General features: G+C 44.5%; 1 protein-coding gene across 3 annotated transcripts in view; it reads left to right on the forward strand.

The window, feature by feature from the left end:
• Khc-73 (Kinesin heavy chain 73) overlaps positions 1 to 25242 on the forward strand; it is a 122740-nt gene that overhangs the window by 81870 nt on the left and 15628 nt on the right. For 2 of the 3 annotated variants that reach the window (XM_055072260.2, XM_050180871.3), the window contains exons 19-35: positions 502 to 654; positions 1732 to 1869; positions 2700 to 2873; positions 4637 to 4803; positions 4972 to 5248; positions 6364 to 6463; positions 6612 to 6738; positions 8655 to 8710; positions 9061 to 9191; positions 10087 to 10302; positions 11241 to 11294; positions 11849 to 12001; positions 12109 to 12340; positions 17696 to 17764; positions 21156 to 21280; positions 22329 to 22652; positions 24513 to 24697. In XM_055072260.2, the coding sequence (XP_054928235.1) occupies positions 502 to 654; positions 1732 to 1869; positions 2700 to 2873; positions 4637 to 4803; positions 4972 to 5248; positions 6364 to 6463; positions 6612 to 6738; positions 8655 to 8710; positions 9061 to 9191; positions 10087 to 10302; positions 11241 to 11294; positions 11849 to 12001; positions 12109 to 12340; positions 17696 to 17764; positions 21156 to 21280; positions 22329 to 22652; positions 24513 to 24697 (2681 nt within the window). The remainder of the gene's footprint in view (positions 1 to 501; positions 655 to 1731; positions 1870 to 2699; positions 2874 to 4636; positions 4804 to 4971; positions 5249 to 6363; positions 6464 to 6611; positions 6739 to 8654; positions 8711 to 9060; positions 9192 to 10086; positions 10303 to 11240; positions 11295 to 11848; positions 12002 to 12108; positions 12341 to 17695; positions 17765 to 21155; positions 21281 to 22328; positions 22653 to 24512; positions 24698 to 25242) is intronic. The other variant, XM_055072261.2, reaches the window with a different exon arrangement.

A 25242-nucleotide genomic window follows, 5' to 3' on the forward strand; every position in this document is an offset into this window, starting at 1 on the left:
AAAGATGGCGGGACAGAAGCAATAAAAGGAAACTTATACCGTGTGTATTGTGGATGTGGTACCCAGTGGTGCCGTGCAAGTAGATGTCTTTATTTCGTGCTCAAGATTACCAGGAATGTGTGATCGTCTTTGGAACTTGATACAGTAACGCAGTGTAAAGGATGGTACACCTTGTATGGTGCGTTGTGTGGTATATGTCGGACTGTGCACATATAGCGACACACGGTATATCTTGAATGTGCGAAGCTTGTACAATTGCACAACGTGCCGATATAGATTAGCATTTCTGTCATGAGGCAACTAATGCAGTCGAACCTTGATATAGAGAACGTGGATATAATACATTGTTGGATATAACGAACTAACTCTAATATGCATTTTGTGAGTATCAGCGTTTTTATCAAGTATACGCTTATAACGAATATCGGATATAATGGTACTTTTCTGTTGGCTATGACCATCCTAACAAGTTTTGAATGGCTTGCTCTGCTTTACTCGCAGGATGATAAAGAATCCGCATCGCCAAGCCTTGACCCTTTCTACGAGTCCCAAGAGAACCACAACCTCATTGGTGTCGCCAACGTGTTCCTAGAGGTGCTGTTCCACAACGTGCGCCTCAGCTACCATGTGCCTATCATCAGCCAGCAAGGGGAGGTCAGTACACAGTCTGCTCACTTTGTCAAGCACAAGCAGTGTTGGTAACTTGGCAAGAAAGTCGCTAAATATAGTGAGTTTTTTTATTCACCTTAACAACTTTGCCTTGTCGGACTTCTAGCACCTTCTTCAGTGACATAAATAGCCTGTAAATTGACCTTGCGAAATTTGCAGTAACTGGTCGAAGTCGGTAACCATGGTGATTGGTAGAAGTTCTCCCAGTAAGCTTGCCAGATGGTAGCAGCAAATGCCAAGAGCCCTGTAAACTTCGCTCATGCGCAGTTGAAGGCACTCAGTATTGGTAATGTTAGAACTGTAACGCTACACTTAGAATGCTCTTAAAGTCTCATGTATAGCTTGCACATAGCAGTAGGCAAGTAATAATTTTTCCATGGTTACATTTAGTACTGGTAACTTAGCAAGTAAGTCACTAACTTTGGCGACTTTGTAATCACCTTAACAACAGCTTTGCACTTTTGGAGTCATGGCTTTTCTAGTGGCATAAATAGCCAGTGAATTTCCCTGGCAAAATTCCTCGAGAGACTATAGCTAAGTTTAATGCCTTGCCCGCATTGTATGCCAAGAAGGACATATGCATCTCCATTCGTTACTGCTTCTTAAGGCATTCCGAAGACCTTATTAATGAGCCATCCGGGTTCATCAAAGCTGCTTTCCTAGCCAAAGTACAATCTTGAGATCCGATACCACTTCATAAAAGGGGGGGGGGGGGGGATTCTCTCTTTTCACATTCTGATCATTGACTCATCGCCATGGAGGATAATTTAAAGCTGCAATTAAAAAATATTAGAGAGCCATCTAGTGACATTTAAAACATCAGTCATCAAAACAGTCATCGTCATCATCACTTGGTGAGTTTTCACAAAATAAGGAGTCTTGGGCCACGTCCTGGCGACTTTGTCCAAAAAAAAGCTTTTTTTTACACTTGCACAAGCATGCTGTTTCGAAGGTGCTTACCCTGCATCCGTAGACGTTCCTCCTATTAACTCTTAATCCTTTGTGTCTACTTATGTCTTAATAATGTATTTCTTTTTTTTTTTCTTTCTAAAAAACAAACAGATTGCGGGCCGCCTGCACGTTGAAATTAGCAAGACGGACGGTGCACTGCCTGATCGGAGTGGTGAGCTGGACAGCAGTTTTCGAGGATCGCTCCTCGACATCTCGGACGACGGTTCCGGCAGACAGGTCACCGTCCGGGTAAGGCAGTAACTACGTACAAAACTTGAAGGCTGAAATTTTACTTTTGCACGTTACTACAGAGAAATTCTTGCAGTTGCCATCATCATCAGTACTAATTAGCATAGAGTTTCATACTAAAATTACTTGAAGAAACCCTGGCACTGCGATTGTTCAGCTACCGCGAGGGTGACGGTTAACACGTGGATTGGTGACATCTTCATACTTGTGGCTTCAGACATTCTTGCCATGTTATCCATTACGCCTTATTTTTCCAAATTTCCGAGCAATCACATAGCTCTAAATGTAGGAAGGCAGCTTCTGCACGCACGCATAGGCATTGCAAGCTGTTACATTTATAATGTGATATGTCATTAAAGACGATCAATTTGCAAAGTTGCAAAGCCATTTGGAGATGGAAGGACAAATTTAAGCCAAATCGGTGTTCTGTCCACTATCCTCATGCTGGTTGAACAACCACACTTGCAGCTTCCGTAGGCAGAAGAACCAGTTCTCTCACTAGTGACTATTATAGTAAACTCTGTGCTGATTAGGTTCTCGTAACGGCAAGTCCAGAAAGTACGATAATAAAAGATTTATTGACTGTTGAAGTGCAATAAAGGATACAGATAAAGCAAGTGGATGCACACAAGTGCTAACTTTAACAAATGAATTTGTTTGAAACAAGGCATAACGTAAATAATAAATTCATAATAAGTAATAAACTGTGGCCCTTTTCAAATAAAGCAAACAATTAATTGAAGTTCAGCACTTGTGCGTCTACGCCTTTGTTGTGCTCGAACGGAGTTCGGCATGACGATAACCTCGCGCCTGGTTATGCTGCCTTGCAGGTTGCCATCAGAAGTGCAGTGGGCCTGCCACCATCCCTGTCCAATTTCGTCTTCTGCCAGTACACGTTCTGGGGCCACACCGAGGCGGTTGTGGTGGCACCCGTAGTGGACACGGACACCAAGCCGGGCTCTCCCGGCAACGCTAACATCACCTTCAAGTTCAATCACGTACAGGTCAGCAAGCTCGCTGTGTCCTCTGTATCGTGCAACGTTTCACGGGATGAAGGTAGCGGTTGCCGGAGAAAGGCCTTTACGTCATGCCTGCAAATATTCATGCCTGCCTGCGGGCTACCTTTCGGGAAACTTTATATTAAGATGCGTTCTATTATATGTACAGTCGAATGCCTCTGTAACGAACGCCTCTATAAAGTAGTGACCTGTACAATGAAGGAATGATTCTGTCGCGATTATATAGTGAACTGTTTAGTGCGCGACCTTTTCAACGAAGTGACTTGTATAACGAATGATTTCAGAGGACCCAAGCACTTTGTTATAAAAGGCATTTGACTGTAGTTTACGTTAAGATGAGTTAATAAGAAAAGGTTTCGTACTCAAAAAACTGGCAGGAAATCGAGCACTGCATCCATTCAGCTACCACGAGGATGACATGGATTTGTCTAGTCTTCATTTTTGCGGCTTCAGGCATTCTTGTAGTCTTATTGACTGCATTTTTGTACACGTTTTCTTTCGTACACATTTTCATAGTTTCTGCACACATGTGTAATCGTTGTGAATTGTAGCACTTCAGTGGCGTGCGAATATCCTAATTTCTGAATAATAGTTTAAAATACTGTGCTATTCGATATTTGCCTAAAAAAAAAAAAAAGATATTCGACTTTTTGAAGTGTTGCTAAAGTCAGTGGGGCTTATGTACGTTGCACAATGATTGGTTTTCTGTATTTGGCTTCGCCGCAATACAGTTGTGTTTTGAGGTGACGATATTTGTCATGCAGTGAAGCATACGACGAGTGCAAGGGAGGCACTGTAAGTCTACACTGTGCTATCTAGGTCTAATTGGTACATACTAATACGAAGAAACAGCATCTCTCTTTGTCGCCTCCCCTTGTCCCATTCATGAGCACTGTTTCTTCCCATAAAGGGCACTGTCAGTTTAAAAAATCTGCCTCCATTCCACCCTGTGAAAGTGGATGTACAACGAAACTGTAGACAAAAAGATGTAGCATCTGCGACCATGTTCGCGTCCTTTCCGTTTGTGCTTTGACACAGCGGTGGTTGCTGTGCTTGTTCGCGGCGTCTCTTCTTTGCGTGCGTAGTAATATGCACATTCCTGGTGGCCCACCAGGTGTCGCACTGTCCAGATTATTGTAGCATCCACAACTGCATTCACACCCTTTCCATTTGTACTTGGACTCCACGGTGCATGTTTGCGGCATCTATACGCTTGCACGTAACCTGCCTTCACAAAGTGAAATAGCACTGTAACTTTTTGAACAGTGCGTGCCGTAATGACAATTACGGTCGCAGCCATATGCTGTGCAACAGATGCAACAAGCAGAGCACCCACGCATCAAGGACAGATACATCGTGTGCACACGTTCGGCATGCAGGTGTGCGGAACTGGAACATACATGCTGATTCTAGTAGACTGTTTGCGTGGCACAAGTGCATTATTGAGCCAATTCAATTTCTCAATGTAAAATGCGTAACAAAATTTGTAAAGTACGGCTTACACATGACCTGCAGACATCATAGCGTCAGATTGTAATTAGAATATATGAGAAAACGTAATTCTGTTATGCTGAAATTCAAACGTAAAGCCTTCCAGCTGCCGTTTGTTCTTGTGCAAGCAAACTTCGCACACGGACATGAAAAATCTCGACCAACTGAGGCTAATAGCTTTGCTGTACAACATCAGCAAGTTAAAAGCATGAGCGAAATAAGTCATTTAAAAACATGAGTGGGCCTTTTCCTTGCAGGATCATGTGGTACCCGTGACGGAGGAGTTTGTTGAGCACTGTGCAGAGGGTGCCCTGTCCATCGAGGTCTGGGGCCACCGTAGCACAGGCTTCACTAGCTCTGGCCACGGCTGGGACCTGACCACGGGTGGGCCCCAGTCCCACATCTCGCACTCCCTGGTGGACAGGTGCGTACGGCACCAGCCAGAAGTCCGCAACTCCGTCTAGCGGTAACATTGCATGGGTGGCGATGTCTTTCAAGACCCCCCCGCCTTTCTCTTCTGTATTACCACACTTATGGGGTCGTTACATGAAATTAATGACATCTCTCTCTCGGTTCGTATGGCTGCGTGCAGGTGGTCGGAGTTGAAGCGCAAGCTGGAGCTGTGGCTGGAGATCCACGAGCTAACGGAGCAGGGCGAGTATGCGCCCGTCGAGGTGGTGCCCCGGGGTGACGTGGGCACGGGTGGCGTGTTCCAACTTCGCCAGGGCCAGCAGCGTCGTCTGGTGGTGCGTGTGGCCCCTGTCATCCGGTCTGGCACCCTACCCCTCATTTGCCAGCACATCGGCTCCGTTGCCGTGGGCGCCGTCTGCATCCGCTCGCGCCTCCAGCGGCCCCTGGACTCATACCAGGTGCCTCCATCATTCTCTTTACCGGCAACAGAGCATGTGTGTTCCGATTCTTGCCAGCGTTTAAGCTTTCGTCGTAATTGGGACGAGACTTAAGATGGCCACCGTCCACTTGGCTGTCTATTTAGCCATTTGCAGCGAGTATTGGAGCACACACAGAGTAAGCGTATGCTCAAATTTGTCAAGCTGGCTTCACACACTACAAGCATGATCACAAATCACTCACGTAGCACTTCATGTGCTTTGGACAACATTGAAACTAGTATTCAAGCGGTGGAGGAAATCGTATGACAGTGCAGACGAAGCAACCCATGCCCTTATTCTTCGAAGCATGTTTAATGACAAACGTGTTGCAAAGCTGTGTTTCTTCACTCGCAGCCATCTGGCTGAGCATCAGCCATTCCTTTTGTTGTGCTCATTTTAATTCAACAAGCAACTTGAATTGTAATACAGCAATGAGCAGCCATGGCACCGATAACGTTTATGCGTATCTATGGTATAACAAAGCGATTACTACGATGTTACCATGCCATGTTATTGGTTATAACAACTAAATCTGGCTACTGGGTGTCTGCTCTGAAAGGAAAAGGAATATAAAATGCTGTTAAAGAGAAACGGCAGAGCCATTGTGCTGTGCACGCTGTGCGTTTTTGCCGCATTGCCAGCCCCACGCATTTAGAACTTCAGGTAGACAATGTCTGGAATTTACTGCAAATAAATTTGTTGCTTTTGTGCAAATGCAGCATAATGGCAGGTTCAGTTGAACGCAGTGTCTGATGATGAAACACAAACTTTCTGTGCAAACAAGAACACCCACTCTCTCTTGTTTGCGCATCCGCTCAAACTAGCCACTGCATTCGCTTGCATTTACTTGTGACAGGTTGCACACAGTGTTTGCGTGAAAACCAAATAATTCACCAGTGTGACATAGCGAACACTCGAGTAAGGACATAAACAATGTTCTCATGTCGCTTTACCACCCTAATAATACAGCCTCATTATTTACACTGCTGCAGATCATGTAAATGGCCTAACCAATTGAGTTGTTATAGTCTGCAGGGACTTCTTTCACATTTAGCATAAGAGTGAAAAAAACCTTGCGTCTGCACCTTTTCCAGGATGATGACCTTGGTGTATTGCGAGAACGATGGTGTGATGCCTTGAGTCGGCGTTCCGAGTATTTGGCAGAGCACCTCAAAAAGATCACCGACAAACCGGGTGGGTAGCTTAGCAGGCTTTTCTTTTCTTTTGCACTCGGGTCCAGCGACATGTGCAGTACATTTATGCCACTCTTCACCTAGATTTATGCAGTGATGTTGTTCAGCTTTAGCGTTGGAAAACTTACTTTGCGATGTGTGTCCTCCAGTCAAGTCTGATGAAGATGCTGATCGTGAGAAAAGCCTGATCAACCAGTGGCTGCTTCTGACTGAAGAAAAGAATGCAGTCCTGGCGCCACAGCCAGGATCAGACATTCCCGGCGCTCCCGCAAACTGGTACGGTAGGCTCTTCCCCTATATAACTTTGCTGTGTCTCCTTTCACAGCGATAGCTGCGGCCTTTTATGTTGGGTTGCATGCTTCTTGAGTTCCGACTGTAGCGAGGCTCGACAGTAATTAAGAATCAACTGCTCTTAATGTTTACTGTTGTCGCTTTCACAAGGATAGCTGTGGTAGCCTTGAGTCCTTAAACCCAGTTCATGCTTGACCATGACTGGTTTGTAAGATGGTTTATGAAGCAACAGCTATTCATGCATGTTGTTCATGCATGCTTGCGCAGTGATAGCTATGGAAATCTAGCTATCGCCATTCATGCTTTCAAAGCGAAAGCGTGAATGGCTGCAAGCTTTTAACCACTGTATTTCATTTCTAAAATTTTTTTTACAAGAACACGCATCTGTAATATTAGGAAGTAACTGCTGTTTGTGCTCGCTGTTGATTCTTTCGCAGCAATAGCTTTGGTAGCTATGGGCTCTAACCCTAGTCTGTGCTTCTTGATCACAAGTCTGTAAGATTATATAAAAGCAGTTGCTGTTTGGCATGCGGTTAATGCTTTGATAACCATGGAAATCTATCCATTATTGTTCATGCTTTCTAGGCGATAGCAGTGAGCTCCAGCCCCAGGTTATGGGATTATATAGAGTGTGCAGGGCCTATGTCAGTTGCAAGTTCTGCATATCTGTTCAGTGACCCCTGTCTTTTTTTGCAAGACATGGCGGTCATTCCCCTCTCCGTCCATAGGGCAGTCTGCTTACTGTGTACTGCTACGGGAACATTGCGTGCAGGGCAGCCTTCAGGCTGCATTAAGTTGTGTTGCATCCCTTTTCCTTGGCTTACCCTTGTAACTGTGATAAACGCAAGCATCCCACGTGTGTCAGAATAGAGAACTGGGCAAGTTGGTGCACATTCATTGTATAGCGACAGCCCTACTGGTGCAAGGCCTGAAGAAGGTATGAACGGGACATATGCACTCGCATGGCATCAACAGCCCATGTCCCGTTCATACCTTCTTCAGTCCTCATACCAGTAGCACCGTCTCCCATACAACGATTGCACATGTGAATGTGAACACTACCTGCATGTACTGTTGATCAGCCACTTTCTTTGGGTCACTCTTAATGACTAAGCTTTCTCCGTTTAGATGGCAAGTACCGTGAACCCTCATTATAGCGAAATCGTTTTGCTTTAAATCACTTTTTTCGAAATTTCTCCCAGTTCGACCCAAATGCATACATTATAAACCGGATTACTCGAAGCATAGCGATAAACCACACTGCTTAGAGCGAACTAGCAAGGGCCATGTGTGTACATATTCGCGGTGGTGCTTTGCACCTTTCACGCCGAGAGAGTGACCCTCTCCTTCGCCAACTACGCCATCGGGGTGGCGTCGCTGCGCCCTTCATACTGCACCCATGCATTGTCAGCGGTGAGTGGCGCTGCCAGTGCACCATGGCGCTGTGGAAGTTGTGCGCAGTGGAACAGCCAAATGTTGGGTGCCCAAGGTCACACCCGAATCAAGATTCGTTCCTCGCTCTGTGCTTGTGTGTGATCGGTTTCGATCGCGATAGAAAATGCACCATGCAACACCTGTATCAGTTTTCCACGGAGTTGTGCTATTTCAGCTCTACTTTCTTAGCTTTTATGGAGTAATCACACTTATTGAACTACCGCATATGTCAATTTTTTTAGCCCTCCCACTCACTTCGTTGTGACAAGGGATCAAGTCGAAGCAGGAAGACACATTTTCACATTGTTATGGCTTGTAGAATAATGCTACTCTTGGATCAGTGATGGTTTTCTTTCTGGCTTTGAGTGTTCTATATAGCTTAGAGGCAGTGTTTATTGAATATTGGCATAGCTTTATAGGGTCACGCTGTCTTAAGCTTTTATTCTTCTCTCTGTTTTGACATCTAGGGAACCTCCTGTGGGGATGGAAAACCATGTACCTGTTATCTTCCTAGACTTGAGTGGTAAGTATTCTTTGCTCTTGGCTGTGCTGTTGCACTGGGATAAAGCGCTAATGCAAGAAAACAAACTAGAAAGTGCTCCTTTATTTCCTTTTTCAATTTTTTTTTTCTATATTAACCAGAGTGTGTGACACTCGAGCAATTCAGCCACAGGGTCTTAGCTTTGGCACTAGGGGGAATCAAGTGCCCAGTTACATCACAATCACACGAGAGCTGTTCTGCTTTGTTGCTTCTCACTCGCATTTCATTCTGGCACGACACGTAGACTGGAAAGATGCTATGCTTCTATGCTCACTTGAATGGTCACACTTTAGGGCCTGCGATGTAAGAATGTCTCATTTGTTGCTGAACAGATGACATGAGCGTGCCCAATTCTGGTGAAAACGGACTTCAGGTTGCCGGCGCCAACTCCATCCTGCCCAAGGAGCAGAACAACTCGTCACCGCTGTTCAACCTGCCAATTGTGAAGCACTTCGACAAAGAGGTACGGCCTCGTCACAGTGTTTTCAAGGTTTTTTTCTTTTTATATTAATCTAATTGTTTGTTAGTACACTGTACATCACCAAATATACGATAAAGGGGGCGTTGACAGCGAAGTAATAATGCTCAGTTACACCAAACACAATGTTAATATGAAGGCAAGAAAACACTGAAATGACACAACAACAAATAGCTTTAACGTACTAACTTGCGCTGGCTGGTACACGTCTGAACAAAATTAGTAACAGCGCTGAACAACGGGACATGACTGAGACGTTGGCTGTCTCAGCCACGTCCCGTTGTTCAGCACTGTTACTCGTTTTCTTCAAACAAATAGCACATTGCATCACCAAATACAACATTAATATGAAGGCGAGAGAACACCGAAGTGACCAGATAACAAATGGCGCATTGGGCTGATAGCAGTTTGCATAGAAAATATTGAAACTGAAAATTGACTGCAGGACAGTCAAACGAAGCACCCCAGTCATGTGGGAAGCATTGAGTACACTGGAGTCAATGCAGATTGAGCACTGCTACATATCATTTTAAGCCCGCTTGACTTTGGGCATGGTACATTCAATCATGCCTCACGCTTCAATAGCACTTAATAAGAAGCTCAATGCAGATCGAAGTGAAACTTAACAAGTGACAATGCGTATTACACCCAAGCTGCAATTATAAGAGGTCAGCAAATATGTCATGAGATGTGGCTTTATAAAACAAAGGGACCTACTTCCCCATATATTTGACACTTTCCATAATTTGTCTCGTAAGATTGGTGGTGCAGTTAGGGAACCACTGAAGAAAACGCAGAAGCACTGTGGAATGCATTTATGATAGACGTCTAATACAGGATGCACAGTGCATTAAAGCCTCTGCTGGGTACGTACACGCAGGTGTGTGCCGTGGCAGCGTGGGACTCGTCCATCCATGACTCTATGCACCTGAACGCCCTGACGTCACCGAACGACCGCATCTACCTCATCCTCAAGGTGTCCGTGCGGTTGAGCCATCCCGCTGTGATGGATCTCATTCTGCGGAAGCGCTTTGCCATCAACGTCTACAAGAAGCAGTCTTTAACTGAGAAAATACGCAAGAGGATCAGCAGACAGGCAAGTGCGGAAGCTTTAGCTCGGGCCCAACTCCGATGCGGCCTATTCAAATACATGTAAAACGCAAAAACGCTTTTCTGAGATCACCCCTGGGCCGATTTTAATGAAATTTGTTGGATTTGAAAGAGCAAGTTAAATTCTAGTGACTGTTGGAAGCGGAATTTGGATTTAGGGCTTGATTCTTAAAAAGATTTTCAAATATTTGACCGTTTGGAAAAAATAGAAGCACGAAGTTTACAAATTCATAGCTCTGCATGAAGAACTGATATCACGGTTCTGTAAACGGCATCCATTAGATCTTTCATTCAAAGCAGACAAATTCGATATGTCATTCTACACCTTACGTGAATTTGTTACGTTGTTTACAAGGGTTCTGAAAAAGTTGTATTTCCCTATTACTAAATTTTTTTATATTCCTGTGTAACGCATTAATTTTGTCCGCTTTAGATGTACTATTAGATACAATTCACAGAATTGTATTATCGTTTTACATTGTTGAGTGACAGAGTTGTAAACTTGATAGTTTCATTTTCTGAAAATTTTCGATTTTTGCCAATTTATAATAAAAAATTGACGACCTAACTCGAAAATTCGAAACCAACAGTCACTAGATTTTAAGTTTTTCTTTTAAATGCAACAAACCTCGTCAAATTTGGTACAGTGGTTGCCGAGAAAACCGAATTCTCCTTTTACATGTATTTAGATAGGAGCACCCGAGCTAAAGCTTCCTCTTAAGCGATACTGAGGTCTTGTTCTTCTCCTAATTGGTGTTTGCCGAAGGGCACGTTGACTACTAGACATATGAGCACCGCCTGTGCTGTCATTCATGTTCCTTATAGTGTATTCATCTATCCGGCCGCAATGTGTCCTCTAGTGATCTGGAGACCTTTGCAACAGGACTTGCCTTTTTCAAAGTGTTTCCTCATTTCTGCTTTCAGGACGTCTACTTTGCGTCGGGAGTGACGTACGAAATTGTTGCCAGCATACCAAAGGTGAGTTACAAAGAAACACGAGCTCCATTTGCTAAATGTTGCTTGTTGAGGTGTCTGCAAGTGACTGGTTTCTGAAACAGCCATGAGCACATTCATTGTGGCAAGCAAATTTAATCAATCAATCAATCAATCAAAGGATTTTATTTCCCACATAATAGTTAGGGGTCACCGAAGGCAAAATGCGCCAAAATGCAGCTTGAAAGGTAAATGCAAGTTTTTGGAGAAAATTCATGGAGATAATGTAACTCTATGTGTTAACAGAGCCATACCTCAACCTATGGCAATTGTATATTGACAGGAGTTTAAAGAGCACTTTTCTTTTTTGCTCATCATAGGGAGTTGCTTCGGGAATTTGAAAATGATGTCGTCACCAGTCTAGCTCTTCACCTTTATGTTTTTTCTTTGGCAAACCTTTAATGACTGTTCTGTTTTGTGTTTCCTTGTGTGCCCCTCTCGGTGGCGGTTGTCAGCTTGCTCCTTCCCTGTTTCTCTCTCTGTGCATTGTATGTATGTTTTTCATATCAAATAAATAATAATTCTGTGCTTCTGCCCAGGCTTTTGAAGATTTGGAGGGTCGGGAATCCCTGGCCCTGATGGCCGCTTCCGGCGGAGACGGTGAAACGGGCGACGGCGAAAGTTACATCGAGAAGTACACTCGCGGGGTTTCTGCCGTCGAGAGCATCCTCACCCTGGATCGCCTGCGTCAGGTAGGCGGTCCGAAGACAGTTTGGACGCACGTGCGAGATGCCTGCTGCAGCAGTTATTCCATGCGCCCAACCTCCTAACGTAAATGCACTCCACGCGTTTTCTGCAGGAAGTGGCCGTGAAGGAGTTGCTGGCGGCACAAGGGCGGCTGCTGCGCAAGACAGCCAGCGTACCTAACATTGCGCAGGTCATACGCACCGCAGATGCTGGCTCCCCGCTGCGGCCAGACGAGACGGCACCGCACCGATCGGACTCCGTCATCAATCTGGCATCGTCGTCGCTCAGCGAGGGCCTCGACCGGTTCCTCAGTGAGGGGAAAAACGCTGCAATCTCAAGCCTCGGTCAGTGGCACTGTCACGTGTCTCGCGTCTGTCCAGTGCATCTCTTGTTCGCCCCTCGCAGTGTCGCTGTCTGAAACATCGCATTTCACTAGACGATTTGCCGTGTTCTTGCATGTGTAGCTTGCCTCTGCAGGTAACTGAAATAGCTGCCTTACGAACATAGAGAAATGCTAGGGAAAAAAAAAAGCTATGCAGATAACTACGTACAACAGTGCTTGAAGCATTATTAAAGCATCCTGGCAAAATTGTTGTTGCAAAGCCAAGCTTTATAAAACGTTATGGTTAAACCAGGGGTGCTGTGCTGAGGGACTGTCGCTTCTGCTGGAACCATTTCGGAGAAGGCATAGCCACCCTGTTAGCTGGTTGGAGCCAACGGAACGGCATATTTAACAATATCGCAAAATTTAGCATTGTTGCAAATAGCACCCCAGCACGTAAAAACTTGATAGGACACGCCAAGACAGAAATGAACATGTTTGCAGCAGATGTCTCGTCCGTCGAAGTTTCCGTGTGCTAGTATTTTCATAGGGTAGAACCAACTTACCTGGAACTTCACAACTAGAAGGGTGTTTCGTATGTTCAGTCATCGCTGCTCTTTCTGGTGCAGTATAATGTCATGGCAACACATTTGTGCATTGCGGTAGAGCTGCACCAGGAGAGAGATCATAATTCACACCCCATTTGTAATCTTCAACTTGCCGGTTTTTCGGCACTCAAACATGCACGAGAGTTTGGAAAGCAACTTACATGGCACCGTGTTGGACTGGGCTAGTTGGTAATGCATGGTAGTCCACTGTGGCGCTGTACATACTGACATTGCACATTGTTCGCTCGCTTGCCTGACTAACGTCGCGTGAACGACGGCGTGAAGCACAGAAATGGCAGTTGTGTGACACAGGTCTTTGTGAGGTGCACTTATGTCTGTGAGTAATCGAAATTTATGCAGGTAGTTTGCCTGTGTCATGCATGCCATGTTCGGTCGCTCAATTCACATCGCCCCTTTTATTGCCAGTCTTACGACTTCATTGCAAGCTGTCATCAAGGCTGTTACTAAAGGAATTACTAAAGAAAAAAACCAAGATTTGTGCAGACGTCACTACTTGTGGAATCGTACATAAAGAATAACTGCCTTTCCTGAAAATCCTATGCACTTGCGTGGAACTTAAAACCACCATGATGGCTCACAGAATTCTGCTCTCGAGCACGTGGTCATGGTTTCTATTTTTGGCTGCAGCAGCTGCGTTGTGACGGATACAGAATGCAAAAATGCTTGTGTACCGTGCTTTAGGTACGCGCTTAAAGGACTCCGGTTAGAGTCGAAGCCGCTTATAACGATCCCAGCTATAACAAATTATCGCCTATAACAGCTACATTTACGATTTTCCGACCGTGCCTATTGAAACTGCATCCAGACGTAACAAACATGTTAAACAAAGTGCCGTACTGTTACAATGAACACTTCAAACCCGGTCACAGCAAAAGGAGGGCGCGCAGAAAGTTGCGAAGCACGCGAAGTTCCGAAGCAACGAAAGTGCTACCGAAGCTGGGCACACGGCCGCGTACCCCCACTCCACAGTGCAACCACGACGAAGATATGATCATCGAGACGAGCAAGTGCCATACATTTTTGGGAAGCCGTGAGGAAAGCCATGAGCACGCTTCAGGGCAAGGCACTACAGCATACAAAGGCAGCGGCATCGGCACTCCTTGCGCAGGTGGCACTTTTGACGGAAAATTGTAGCTAGATACGGGGAAAGTGACGGGAATAAAAATGAAGCTACCGAAAGTTTTATTTTCGGACCAAAGTGGTGTTAAATCGCGACTGCCGATGCCAGCTTTAGGGCCATTAATTTTTTTCGCATTCTGAAGTGCAAGTTCACGTGTAGCGAACTACTGGTATGATACCTTTACTGGTACTGGTACTGGTACTGGCACTTTTCGTGGAATGGCCAAGTTCATTGTAAACAGGTTCGACTGTAGTTGAAAATAATCTGGAGGTGTTAGCTGCATAATTTCATTTCCAGTCTAGTGGAGCCTGTGAGATCACAATCGAGAAGCTATACGCTCGACGCTATAGTAGCATGCCATAATATAAAACCGTCACTGCCACTTCACATGGTCACATGAATTTCTCAGCATATTGCTTTACTACCTGTGAGCACCCTTAGAGCACGAAGAATTTGACGGAAAATCTTGCCTGTCAGCATAGACCTGTAGCCATTCATCTTCTCATCCTGAACCCTCCCGTGGGCAGTAGTCTGAGTCGATTAGAAACAGCTGCGTTGATTATTCATGTGCAGGTACTATGAAAACCATGCAGTGAGGAGCCCTAAACAGCTATTTGTTGCAGGAATTCTTCATATGTGCCACTTAGTCAAGCTTGAGAGTTTTCTGCTGCATAAGTGATCTGTACAAGAACTTTAAGCTGTTTGAAGTTGTCCATGAATTCCATGTTTTCTGTTGTACGAGAAAGATATCATGTTAAAGCACTAATGGCACTAATGAGAAAAAAAATAATTCGAGCTATGTTGTAAGTTACCCATCTGCAGTACCAAATAAAACCACTCTTGCTACAAGAGAAGGCTTGATAATCCAGAAAAAGTGCAAAAATTAAAGACAAGTGGCAATGCCTTACTGAAGTTTTCACACCAGCTTGCCGTGACATCTGCTCGGGCCCAGTTAATTTTTTATCGGTACAATCTTAGAAAACTTTTACTGTGTTGTAACACCTGAAATATAAGAAAATACATGAAGAAGTTGACTGGAACACTTGGTGCTGAAAACGTCTTGCGGAATTTTAATCTAGCACGAATTGTCGCAGGCTTCATGCATAACACTACATGCAAGCTTTGCATCGATATCTGTGTAAGTCTCTGGCAAAATTAGAAGGCCTGGGAGCAACAGTGCCTTTGGTTTTCATAGGCAACATTGCATTGCAGGGGCTGAATGTGTCTTGTGATTTGGGAGGTCGTAATACTGATTACGCAGCCGCTTGCCAGCAGCTGATAATGGGAATTAAATGACTGTTGACATCTGAAAATGGTTGTAGGTGGGCAAAGGCTACTACAGACCCATATGGGATAACAAGCAAGAAAACAGTGTGCCTGTTATCAGTGGCAGGTCTTATATAAGATAACATTGTCACTATATTTATGCGAACATGCATTTAAAAGGAAACTTCAACTTTGGCAGCTCTTATTCAAACACATGAGAAATATAGAAATGTCCTCATTAGACCACTTTATAACCGAATTAGATGAACATGGCTGCATTTAGAAGTAAACGGGAAAGTCTAGTGACTAATAGACACAATTTATAGAGCTGTTATATCTCTTACAATGTTATGAACTGTATCCTTAATATTCTTCTTTCTTTTTAACTTTTATTCTTGGCAACATTTAATTACCGTAAAAACCGGACTATAGGTCGGACCGGAATATAGGTCGATCCCCCAACTAACGAATCCTCAAAATGAAAAAAAAAAAATATCCTTTTCAATGGCAAAAGTACCGAAAGACATGACACCCTTACCTTGTAACAAATGCGACTCGGGGGGTTGCACAATGGTGACAGTATTTATTTAAATGCTGCTCGCATGTGCACCCGGCCAAGTTTTTAGCGGTTTCGCGCGATCATCGACACGCGTGCTTGTCAACACCTTATTAATGGCGTTGAGCAGCGAAACAAACGAGATACGCGCATGTGTACACATGCCCTTACTTTCGCTATTTCGCCGCTCCGTGCCGTGATGATAAGGTGCTGACAAACACGCGGGTCGATGGTCGCGCGATACTGTTAAAAGTTCGTCGGGTGTACAGTACACAGAAGGGCACGAAGTGCGCAAGCGCTACTCCGAATCAGAGCAACGCCTTTGATCAGAGTCGGATGACGAGTGCTTCTCGCTGCCCAGTCCATAGGCGCGTGCGATCTCTACCGCTTTCAAACGGATGCATTCGGCAGTCACAGGCAGCGATCTTACACGCAGCTCGCGGACGGACTCCGCAACCTTGCCTTCCAGTTCTGCAGTCCACTGCGATCCGGCACGAAATGACGTTTTCTTTTGGTTGCTGCAAGTTGTAATACGTTGCTTTTGCCTCCGCCACTACCGAATGCTCTTTTCGGATACTTCAAGTTCGCGCTGTGCCGCCAGGTTGCCGTGGGCTTCCGCGTACTCAATCGCCTTTTTCTTGAAGGCGACGGTGAATTGACGTCGGCTTCCGCTCCCGCTCATTTTGAAACAAAATGAAAGTGCAGCCTTTAATTAATATAACTTTGCGACAATGGAAACGCAAAATGCCGGTGTCACAGGTGCCACAGCGTCGCCGCGTCGCCACGCCGCCATGCTGCTGATGGCGATGGCGAAGGCGGCTGTTTACTTTATCCGCCCATTGTTGCAAGACTTCCGTAGTTTTTCCGCCAATGTCCGGTATATAAGTCGAGGGTCGACTTTTCGCGATGGGTCTTTGAAAAAAAGTTCGACCTATATTCCGGTTTTTACGGCTATTGGAAGGCCTGAATAAAATATCCTCCCCGCAATCACTAGAACTTAAGTTTTTCTTTTAGATTCAACAAATTTTATTCAAATCACTTCAACAATTGCCACTTGAGGGAATTTCTGTCCGTAGTATAGATTTATATTGGAAGAACCTGTTGGAGGGGGGGTAAAATCCAATTCTTAATTTTCTTATTGCTATGTTTTTAAAGTTTGAAAACTTTGATGCATGGAATCTGTAGTGCAAAAATTTTAAAGACTTGTTTGAGCCTTGGGGGAAACTGCATTTGAACAGTCATTAGAATTTATTTTCTGACGCATTATCACTTGCAGTCTAGATGTTCTAGAGGAATCTTTACGATTGCTTTATTCTATTACAATGCAATACCTCTTGCAAGATAGGTCTCTAGAACAGTCCTTTGAATTGCATTCTTTTCCTTTGCTTTTATGAGTGAAGTACAATATCACTTGCAAGCTAAGCTACATATAGTTAGAATAGTCTAGAATTGCTTTTTTATATTATAACACAATATCACTTGCAGTCTTGGTGTCCTAGAACAGTCTTTATATAACTCCATTTATTTATTGATAAATGAGTGAAATGCAATATAATTTGCAGGCAAGATGTCTTAGAACAGCCAAAAAATTGATTTCTTTATTGTTAATATTATTATGACTGAAGTGCAATGTCACTCACAGTGTAGCTGTCTTAAGATAATTTTAGGATGATCTTTAAAGCTGCTTTTCACGATATTGTCAGTAAAATGCAGCATCGTTTGCAGGTCAAATGTCTTAGGTCTCAACAACGAAAAAAATAAATAAAAATGTTTTTCTTCTCTCCTTCAACCATGCTCCCATTTCAGCACGACCCACATTCCTCAACCTAAACTTCAATCTAAACTTGAGCTTGCGGCAGGCGGCGGGTGCCAAAAGTACGTCTTTCCAGGGAACCGGGTCCCATCATTTTTTCCTCGTTCGACAGAAGCCTGCCTGACACCAAATTCTGAAGCGTTCGGTTGCTGTTCCTCCTCACTTCTGTTTTGCTTGGCTCGAAAACATCTGCCTCCCCTTGTTTTCCGTTTTGTTTGGCTGGGAACGATTTGATTCTTTTTGTTTCACGGTGGCCTGGAAACCTGCAGCACTTGTTTTCGTTTGCCCTCTACTGGAGTTTTGATGTCATTCTGTCTTTTACTTTGGTTTTGATGCTCTTCGCTGTTGTGCAACGCTGGTGTGAAGTTTCCTTGAGGGTTTCTTGTCGTTAAGCCTAGTCATTCTACATGCATTAGCGTTTATTCAGTATTTGCTGAATTATTTGAATTTGGAGTTACTTGAATTTCTGCAGTATGCGATGAGATTCATAACTATTGGTTTTGATTCTTCCTAAAGTCCTACAGAAAATAATCAGAAGGCTATAATAGTCTCCACACCAGCGTTGTAGTTTGAGCATGCATTCTGAGCAAATTTGATGCTTTTTGCTTTCATACGACGCTGGTCTGAAGCTTCCTGAAGGCTTCCTTGCCATTTAGCATAGGTATTCTAAACAGAATATGGCTGTTTGCTAAAATATATGAATTTATTTGAATTTGGAAGGATCAGAATTCATGCAGTAGGAGCTAATAAAAGAACTAGAGTTAAAAATACAAATTTAAGTCTTTTCAAGGTCTTCCTTCCAGAAAGTCTTCTCACCAGCATCGTGGTTTGAGCGTGCATGCCAAACAGAGTGGATCTGCTCTTGAGTTTTCTGCTTCTTTTGCTTTTTGTGTGTCCTTTTTTTTCTTTACTTTTCTTGGTGCTTCATTCTTGTTAAAATGTTTGTGCATGTGGTTTATACATTGCAAAGTGCCTAGCATTGCGTTATATTTATTGTGGCCTCCACTTAAAGTGATATGTCAAGGAAACAAATAGTTTTTTGTTTACTGTAGTACTGCATTATGGAATTGGTTAAAGACAGTAACCCTATGTTAAAGCTTCAAGAAGAAAAAAAAACGGACTTTCTGGGATAGGTATATAAATTTAAAAAGAAATTTTTCCTGAGGCTTATAATAACATTGCAGCCTTGTGTTCCAAAACTATTACTGTGGGCAGCTTTTTGCAACTGTTTTATCTTCATACCAATTGTAGCACTACTAGTATGGAACTAAGAAATGTTAATAATAGTTTTGCATCTGATGAGAGACCAGCTGTAGACTGTCTGCTATTTCTAAATCAGATCCAAGCTGCCATAGTTACTTAAACTTGTAGTTACACGTGTGATAAATATTATTGTACTGCTGACTGAAGATTAATGTTTACTTTTTAATGTTATTATCATAGTCACCTGATATCTAGTGCGTAGTTCGGGTTGTCAGCCTTCTTTAAAATAAAATCACAAGTGGAGGCCACTGTGTGTCCCACATTGCAGTGGAAGCCACTAGCACTACAACTATGAATTATTTTCTTCATAACCGCCGAAAGACAAAGCACAAGAAACTCATGCACAAGAGTATTGTGCATTGTTACCGCTTGCCACTGTTTGATGCTCTTAGTTGTTACTGGCTACTATTGGAAATTTTCTCTTGCAGTTTTGCAAACATGGCCACAGCTGAAGAAACACGGGGCCACATGAAATTTGAGTGGGTTGCTTACAATTAAGACAGCACAGCAGGGGTCAGGCGTTCTCTCTATGAACTAATGATTTTTGAAGTACAGTAGAACCTCATTGATATGATCCCAATTCGTACTGTTTCCTGTCATCAACATTCGCTTTCAAGAACACAAAAAATGACCAGTGCAGTCATGCTTTTTTTTTTGTCGGCTAATAAGTTCCTGAAAAACACGATCTTTCAGAACCAAGGTTCAGTACAACGCCTAACCGCGATCGTATCATACGTTTTCGGGCGCTAGATCGCATGTGAACAAGCGAGGCACAAGCGATGAGGAACAGTAGGCTCCTCCACAGCAGCTTCCCCGCAGTACCGCAGTACTCGCTCACCCATGTCACATGAAAATGCTGGCATGCACCCAGTTTCCTCTTTCGGTACCACCAAATCTCCTCGCAGGTTGTTGCGTATCCCATCCGCAGCTATCGCCACCAGCCCTAGTTCAGCTATCTATTCCACAGTGTGTGACGCAGTGCCGTTGAAAGCGAACTGCACACTTTTAATAGGCAGTGACCCAAACATGCCGCTGGCGGCATGGTATTCCACCATCTCCCACCAGCTCAATTTCATTTTGGTTTCCCGTCGCCATCCTAAAACACTGCATAGTAGGAAAACAAAAAAGAAAGCACATCTTGGGTTGGCTCACACTTCAGCTCAACGTGTCTTGGCATGTTGGACCACAACGATTCTTGCAGAGTTGGCACCTCAGAACTTCCTGCCAAAATCCCCGCTTAAAGAAGCTGCTGACACAGTAAAAATTTGAGGACTGCAAACGTAAGCTTGCCGAAGCTGTGAGAATGACAACACACATTTTGGGCCACTCGGGCCCCACCACCTTGGCGCACGTCAGCTTCTCATGCTGCAATGATTCACGTAACACTTTGTATTACGTAGATGTCAACTATAGTTGAGTCCTCCAAACTTTTTAGTGACTTCGAGTTGTATGTTTTCCCGGCTAGCGTGTCTTTTCTCGCATTTCTTTCGCAATACATATGAATGCAGTTCTACTGTACACTGTAATTTTCATCGTCAGTATATCAATGCGCAGCTTTATTAAGAGGCTAGTCAGCACGAAGTGAGGTACAGCTTCTCGTTGCTTAACACAGTCAATGCGACGTGTGTCACAGGTGAGTCACAGCAGTTATTCCTCCAGTGTGGCTGCGCCGGTGCATTCCTGCAGTGCACTAGCGAAATCTACTAGATATCAAAGGAGAGGAAGAACTCTTGTTGCTTCTTATTTGAATTGCATGGTGCATCCCTCCACAGCTTGAGGAAGTTTCAAAGGAGCACAACTCTTTGGTGACATGCTGGCAGGTCACAACGCACCAGAGGAATATGACAAGTAAGGGTTGTAACAGTACACCCAAGACAAGGACAACAGAAGGAATAAAACGACGACACAGTGATGTGCCGTCGTTTTATTCCTTCTGTTATCCTTGTCTTGGGTGTGCTGTTACAACCCTTACCATGAATCCCAACCAACTGGCCCAACTTGCCGTTCTGATGGAATATGACAAGTGACCCACCAGTCATGCCCAGGAATCGGGACTTCAGAAAGTGCTGCCACAGTGAACATGTTAACTGGCTTCGTGGCTTCCACTGCATAAGTGGTGGTAGTAGTAGTTAAAGAAACATGGCTGCAACAATTTGAACTTCCGCAACCTGTGTGCTGTGGCGCTTTCAGCCTCCTCCTTGGCTGTCCTGAGCCCGCAGCCAACCAAGTTTGTGAAGCCCATGCGTACGGTCATTGAGGAGCAGACTCAGCATCGAGAGGCGCAACCCTTGTTGCTGGAAGACGACGATGAGCAGGTGAGAGTCGTCGTGACGGGGAAGCTGCAACTCCTAAGCTCATTTTCGTGCAGTCGCTTCTGTTTTCTGGAAATTTTCAATCCTCTAAGAAACTCTTCTCTGGCGTGCATTTTCTCGCTGTTGCTTTGCCAAACTGTTCGTTGCCATCACGTTGCAGGGGCATCAATTCTAGGTACTCATTATATTAGCACCTTTTTGTGGTTCTTTATTTTTTTCGCATGAAGAAAAAAAATCAAGGAAGTGAATTTAATTGATCATAGGCTCATATTTGAAACGATAATAGTTGGGGACTCAGTAGGGCGACATTATAGTTAAAAAATATATTCGGGCTGCCCAAAATCTTTTCAATATGAGGAGCATTGTGATAGACAAGCAGCAACAGTGTCATGGGATGATGATGTGGCAGTGGCGCCTTCACATTCCGTGCAGTTAAATAAAAACAACAGATTTAGACAAGCTCTACTGGAATTTATTGTCTTAAAAGATAGTATTAATACTGAGTGCAAGTTTTTCTCAAAACTTACTTGCCAAACACCCTTATTCAATGCATTGAACATTACCGTAAACGAACAGTATTTATGTTGTCGTCTGCTCTTTTTCCCTGCAGTGTACCTGTCTGTTTGCAAGCACACAGCTTATCTGCGGGCATAGCCAAGCACCAGTACCAATCTTACTTCAGTCTGCAGGATTAGTTCAGTACTGGACGAAAAAAACTTTGACTGAGGCATGAATTACAAACATTGCTAGAGTAGCTAAACATCATTGAGTTTGTCGTAACTGTTATTCTTCAGTGTCGAGAACACACAGATGAGGAAGAGGAACAGCTGGGCACCGTCTGCTACTGCACCTATGTTGTTTGTTTTTTCTCCTTTTCTGTGTGTCGTCTGCACTGCATAAAAGCAGTTAAAACAAGCCTGAAACTGCTAGCTTACCCGCTCACTTTCCTCGTAAAAATGGAAGTTATGTGCATGAAAGAGTTTTAAGCAGGTATAGAAAGCGTGTTTTCTAGATTTTGGGACTTGAAAGAGTTCAATTCTTTGTTGCGTAGTCTGAAGACGAGGAGAGGCCAACGGCGACGGCGCTTAGCAGGACTGACGTGGAGGCGGCAGCAGATGCCACCGCTTCGGAAGTCAAGAAAGAGCAAGCGACGTCACCTTTGCTGGATGTGGCCGAGAAAGCAGCGGAAGAAGAGAGCGGTCAGGTGCCGGAGTCCGAGGACAAGGACCAAAGGGAGGAGTTCACGGAGTTCAAGTCCTACTGGGCAGCCGGCAAAGATGAGGAGGTGAAGTCCGAAGGCAGCGACGATCGGCAGCCGAAACCAGTCGCCGCCATGACTCACTCCATCACAAGCGACGGCATCGCCGACCTTGTGGTAAGGAGCTGCTTTAAAGTGCGAATAAAACATGTAAAACTCTCGTTCAGCCACTGCTCAACTGTTTTAATGGAAATTTACGGGAAGAAGGAATGAGCGAGGGGGCCCTATTTTTGTTTGTCACAACCATATGAAGCCAACGAACAATAGAGCCAAGGAAAGCATAGGGGAAGCTAACTGTGGTTTTTTAATTGAGGAAAAGGAAAATGAAATTGGACAAAAAGATTACTTGCCGCAGGTGGGAGCCAAACCCACGTCTTCTACATTAAGCCATGCTGCTTTGCACAGTTAAGGCACGTTCACACCGAAGGCGGAGCGGACAAGCGGCCAAACGGATCTGACCAAGTGGCCGCATATTTTCCGCTTTGCGGAAAATACGCGGCCGCTTGGCCGGATCGCTCACGGACCGATTTTTTCCACGCGGACAAGTTGGCCACTTTGGCCGCAGCCAATCAGAACCCAACACGGCGGAAACGCTGGTGAACGAATGTCTTTCTCTGGGCTTTTCGCTTCTGTTCTTGAAAAGCATCAAAACGGCAAGTTGGGCCAGTTGGTTGGGATATATAGTAAGGTTTTTTACAGCGCAACACAAGACAAGGACAAAAGAAGGTATAAAACGACGACACGGCGCCGTGTCGTCGTTTTATATCTTCTTTTGTCCTTGTCTTGTGTTGCGCTGTAACAAATCCTGAAACGCGACTATACAAGTGGCGAGTAAAATGCCAACGATATCGTCTTCTTCGTCTGAGCTCATCATTTTGCAGAAGTAGATAGCGGATGGGAGCGCGCCAACCCACGACGAAAAAAAAATATCGAAAGTGCGCCTACAAACCCAAAGTGCCACGAGATGGCGGCACGTCTCTGAAATTGCTAAAGATATTGCGAAATGCCCCGCCTTCCTGGCTGCGCCGACAGCCCGACAACGTGTGACCGGTCTGAACAGGCGCGGGCGTTTGCCGCCTCGCCGCTTTGAAAATCCGCTTGTCCGCTTAGACGCTCCGCTTTCGGTGTAAATGGGCCTTTAAGCCACCACGGTGGCCGTCCTCCCATCCGCTTTCTTGGATGTTTGTGTATATGTACAAGATGTGACCCTGGGAGTGTTAGCCAGCGTCACTCGTCGCCATGGTGACGGATGTGGCATGTTTTTTTAACCACAGGCGTCGCATATGTAACCTTTAGGAGAGGGCAGCTAGCCAATAGACCCTTACCCTTGTACACTACAGGATGGTGTCAAAACTGCCCAAGTCGAGACCTTCGCCATACAGTGATACAGAAGGAGGCAAATCGAGGGGCCTGATTTGTTGCATTCCATAGAAAACATCTAATTCTAGTGACTGTTCAAAGCATAGGTCTCTGTTATACTGCAAGAATTGAGCCATCACCATTTTCGTCTCTGTAGCTCCATCATGTAGAGAGATTTTTCACAATTACGTAAGCTACACCTGATCGAGCATCTAAAGCGGACAAAACAGATACATATTATATTGCTCAGAAGCCAACCCATAATCAGTGAATGGTATTTTTGCTGAACTCACATGCAAAGCTTGCATTGCTAAGCTCGTGTTAATCTGGTCACTCTGTTATAGCTGTAGCTTCAGCTCCGAGGACGATACTATTACTAGTACAGTGAAAGTATTACATAAAAAATGCTTCCTTCTTATGCAGCTTTCTCTGTACAATTCTTAGCAGCTATTGTGTACTTTACTGTCTTTTTCTTTTTTTGCTGAAATGGACGTCATCTGAAAGCTTGAAACTTCAACTACTGGTGCATATGTGAATGGATCATGGCTTTGCAATTACATTCTAGATTATCTGGACATTTTTGTGCATCTAGTACCTGCATGTGTTACTCATTTTCAGGGCAAGATGGCCACTCCTCCAAGCATGGTGTCCAGTGGTTATGGGTCACAAGCCTTGTCCTCGACACCACTTTCTAGCGAGGACTCAGGGTCACTGCGGAGTGTCGGGGGAAACGAAGATGCCGGCACCCCTGACCTCGTGGATCCAAGGCCTGCGGCACCTACTGACAGCCAGTCCAACATAAGGTAGCCGTGTGGCTTTTGCATAATCCTTGCACAGTTCTCGCACTCCATTTTTTGGCAAAAAAGAAAAAGTGGCCAAGTGTCCAGTATGTATTGCACAACGGTGGCTGGTTTCCTGAACTCAGCTTTGCCATAACACACCTGTGTTATGCAGTAAAACATTTGAACGGCTCGAAGTCGGTTTTGGTGTTGTCTTCAATTGAACCGTGCAGGGGGTTGCTGGCCCAGTTTTCTGAAAAAATAAAAAAAGAAAGGCGTGTTCCCTAAATTCATCACACCACATAATTTTCTGCCGTCCTCCAATATGCTTCCTTTCCCTCGGCAGCCATTCCTAATAGACCTCTAATAGAACTCTAATAGACCACCGATTATCTTCCGTGCACTTTGCACGGCCTGTACAGCTCCATTTTTCCCTCTCGATGTCAGCTAGAATATTGGCTACCCCTGTTTTCTCTCTAATCCACACCGCTGTCTTTCTCTCGCTTTACATCGTCTATCATTTTTCATTCTTTTGTTTGTTGTACACTCCTTAACATCTTCTCAAGCTT

This window comes from Dermacentor andersoni, chromosome 7, assembly GCF_023375885.2.
Source record: "Dermacentor andersoni chromosome 7, qqDerAnde1_hic_scaffold, whole genome shotgun sequence".
Lineage (NCBI taxonomy): Eukaryota > Metazoa > Arthropoda > Arachnida > Ixodida > Ixodidae > Dermacentor > Dermacentor andersoni.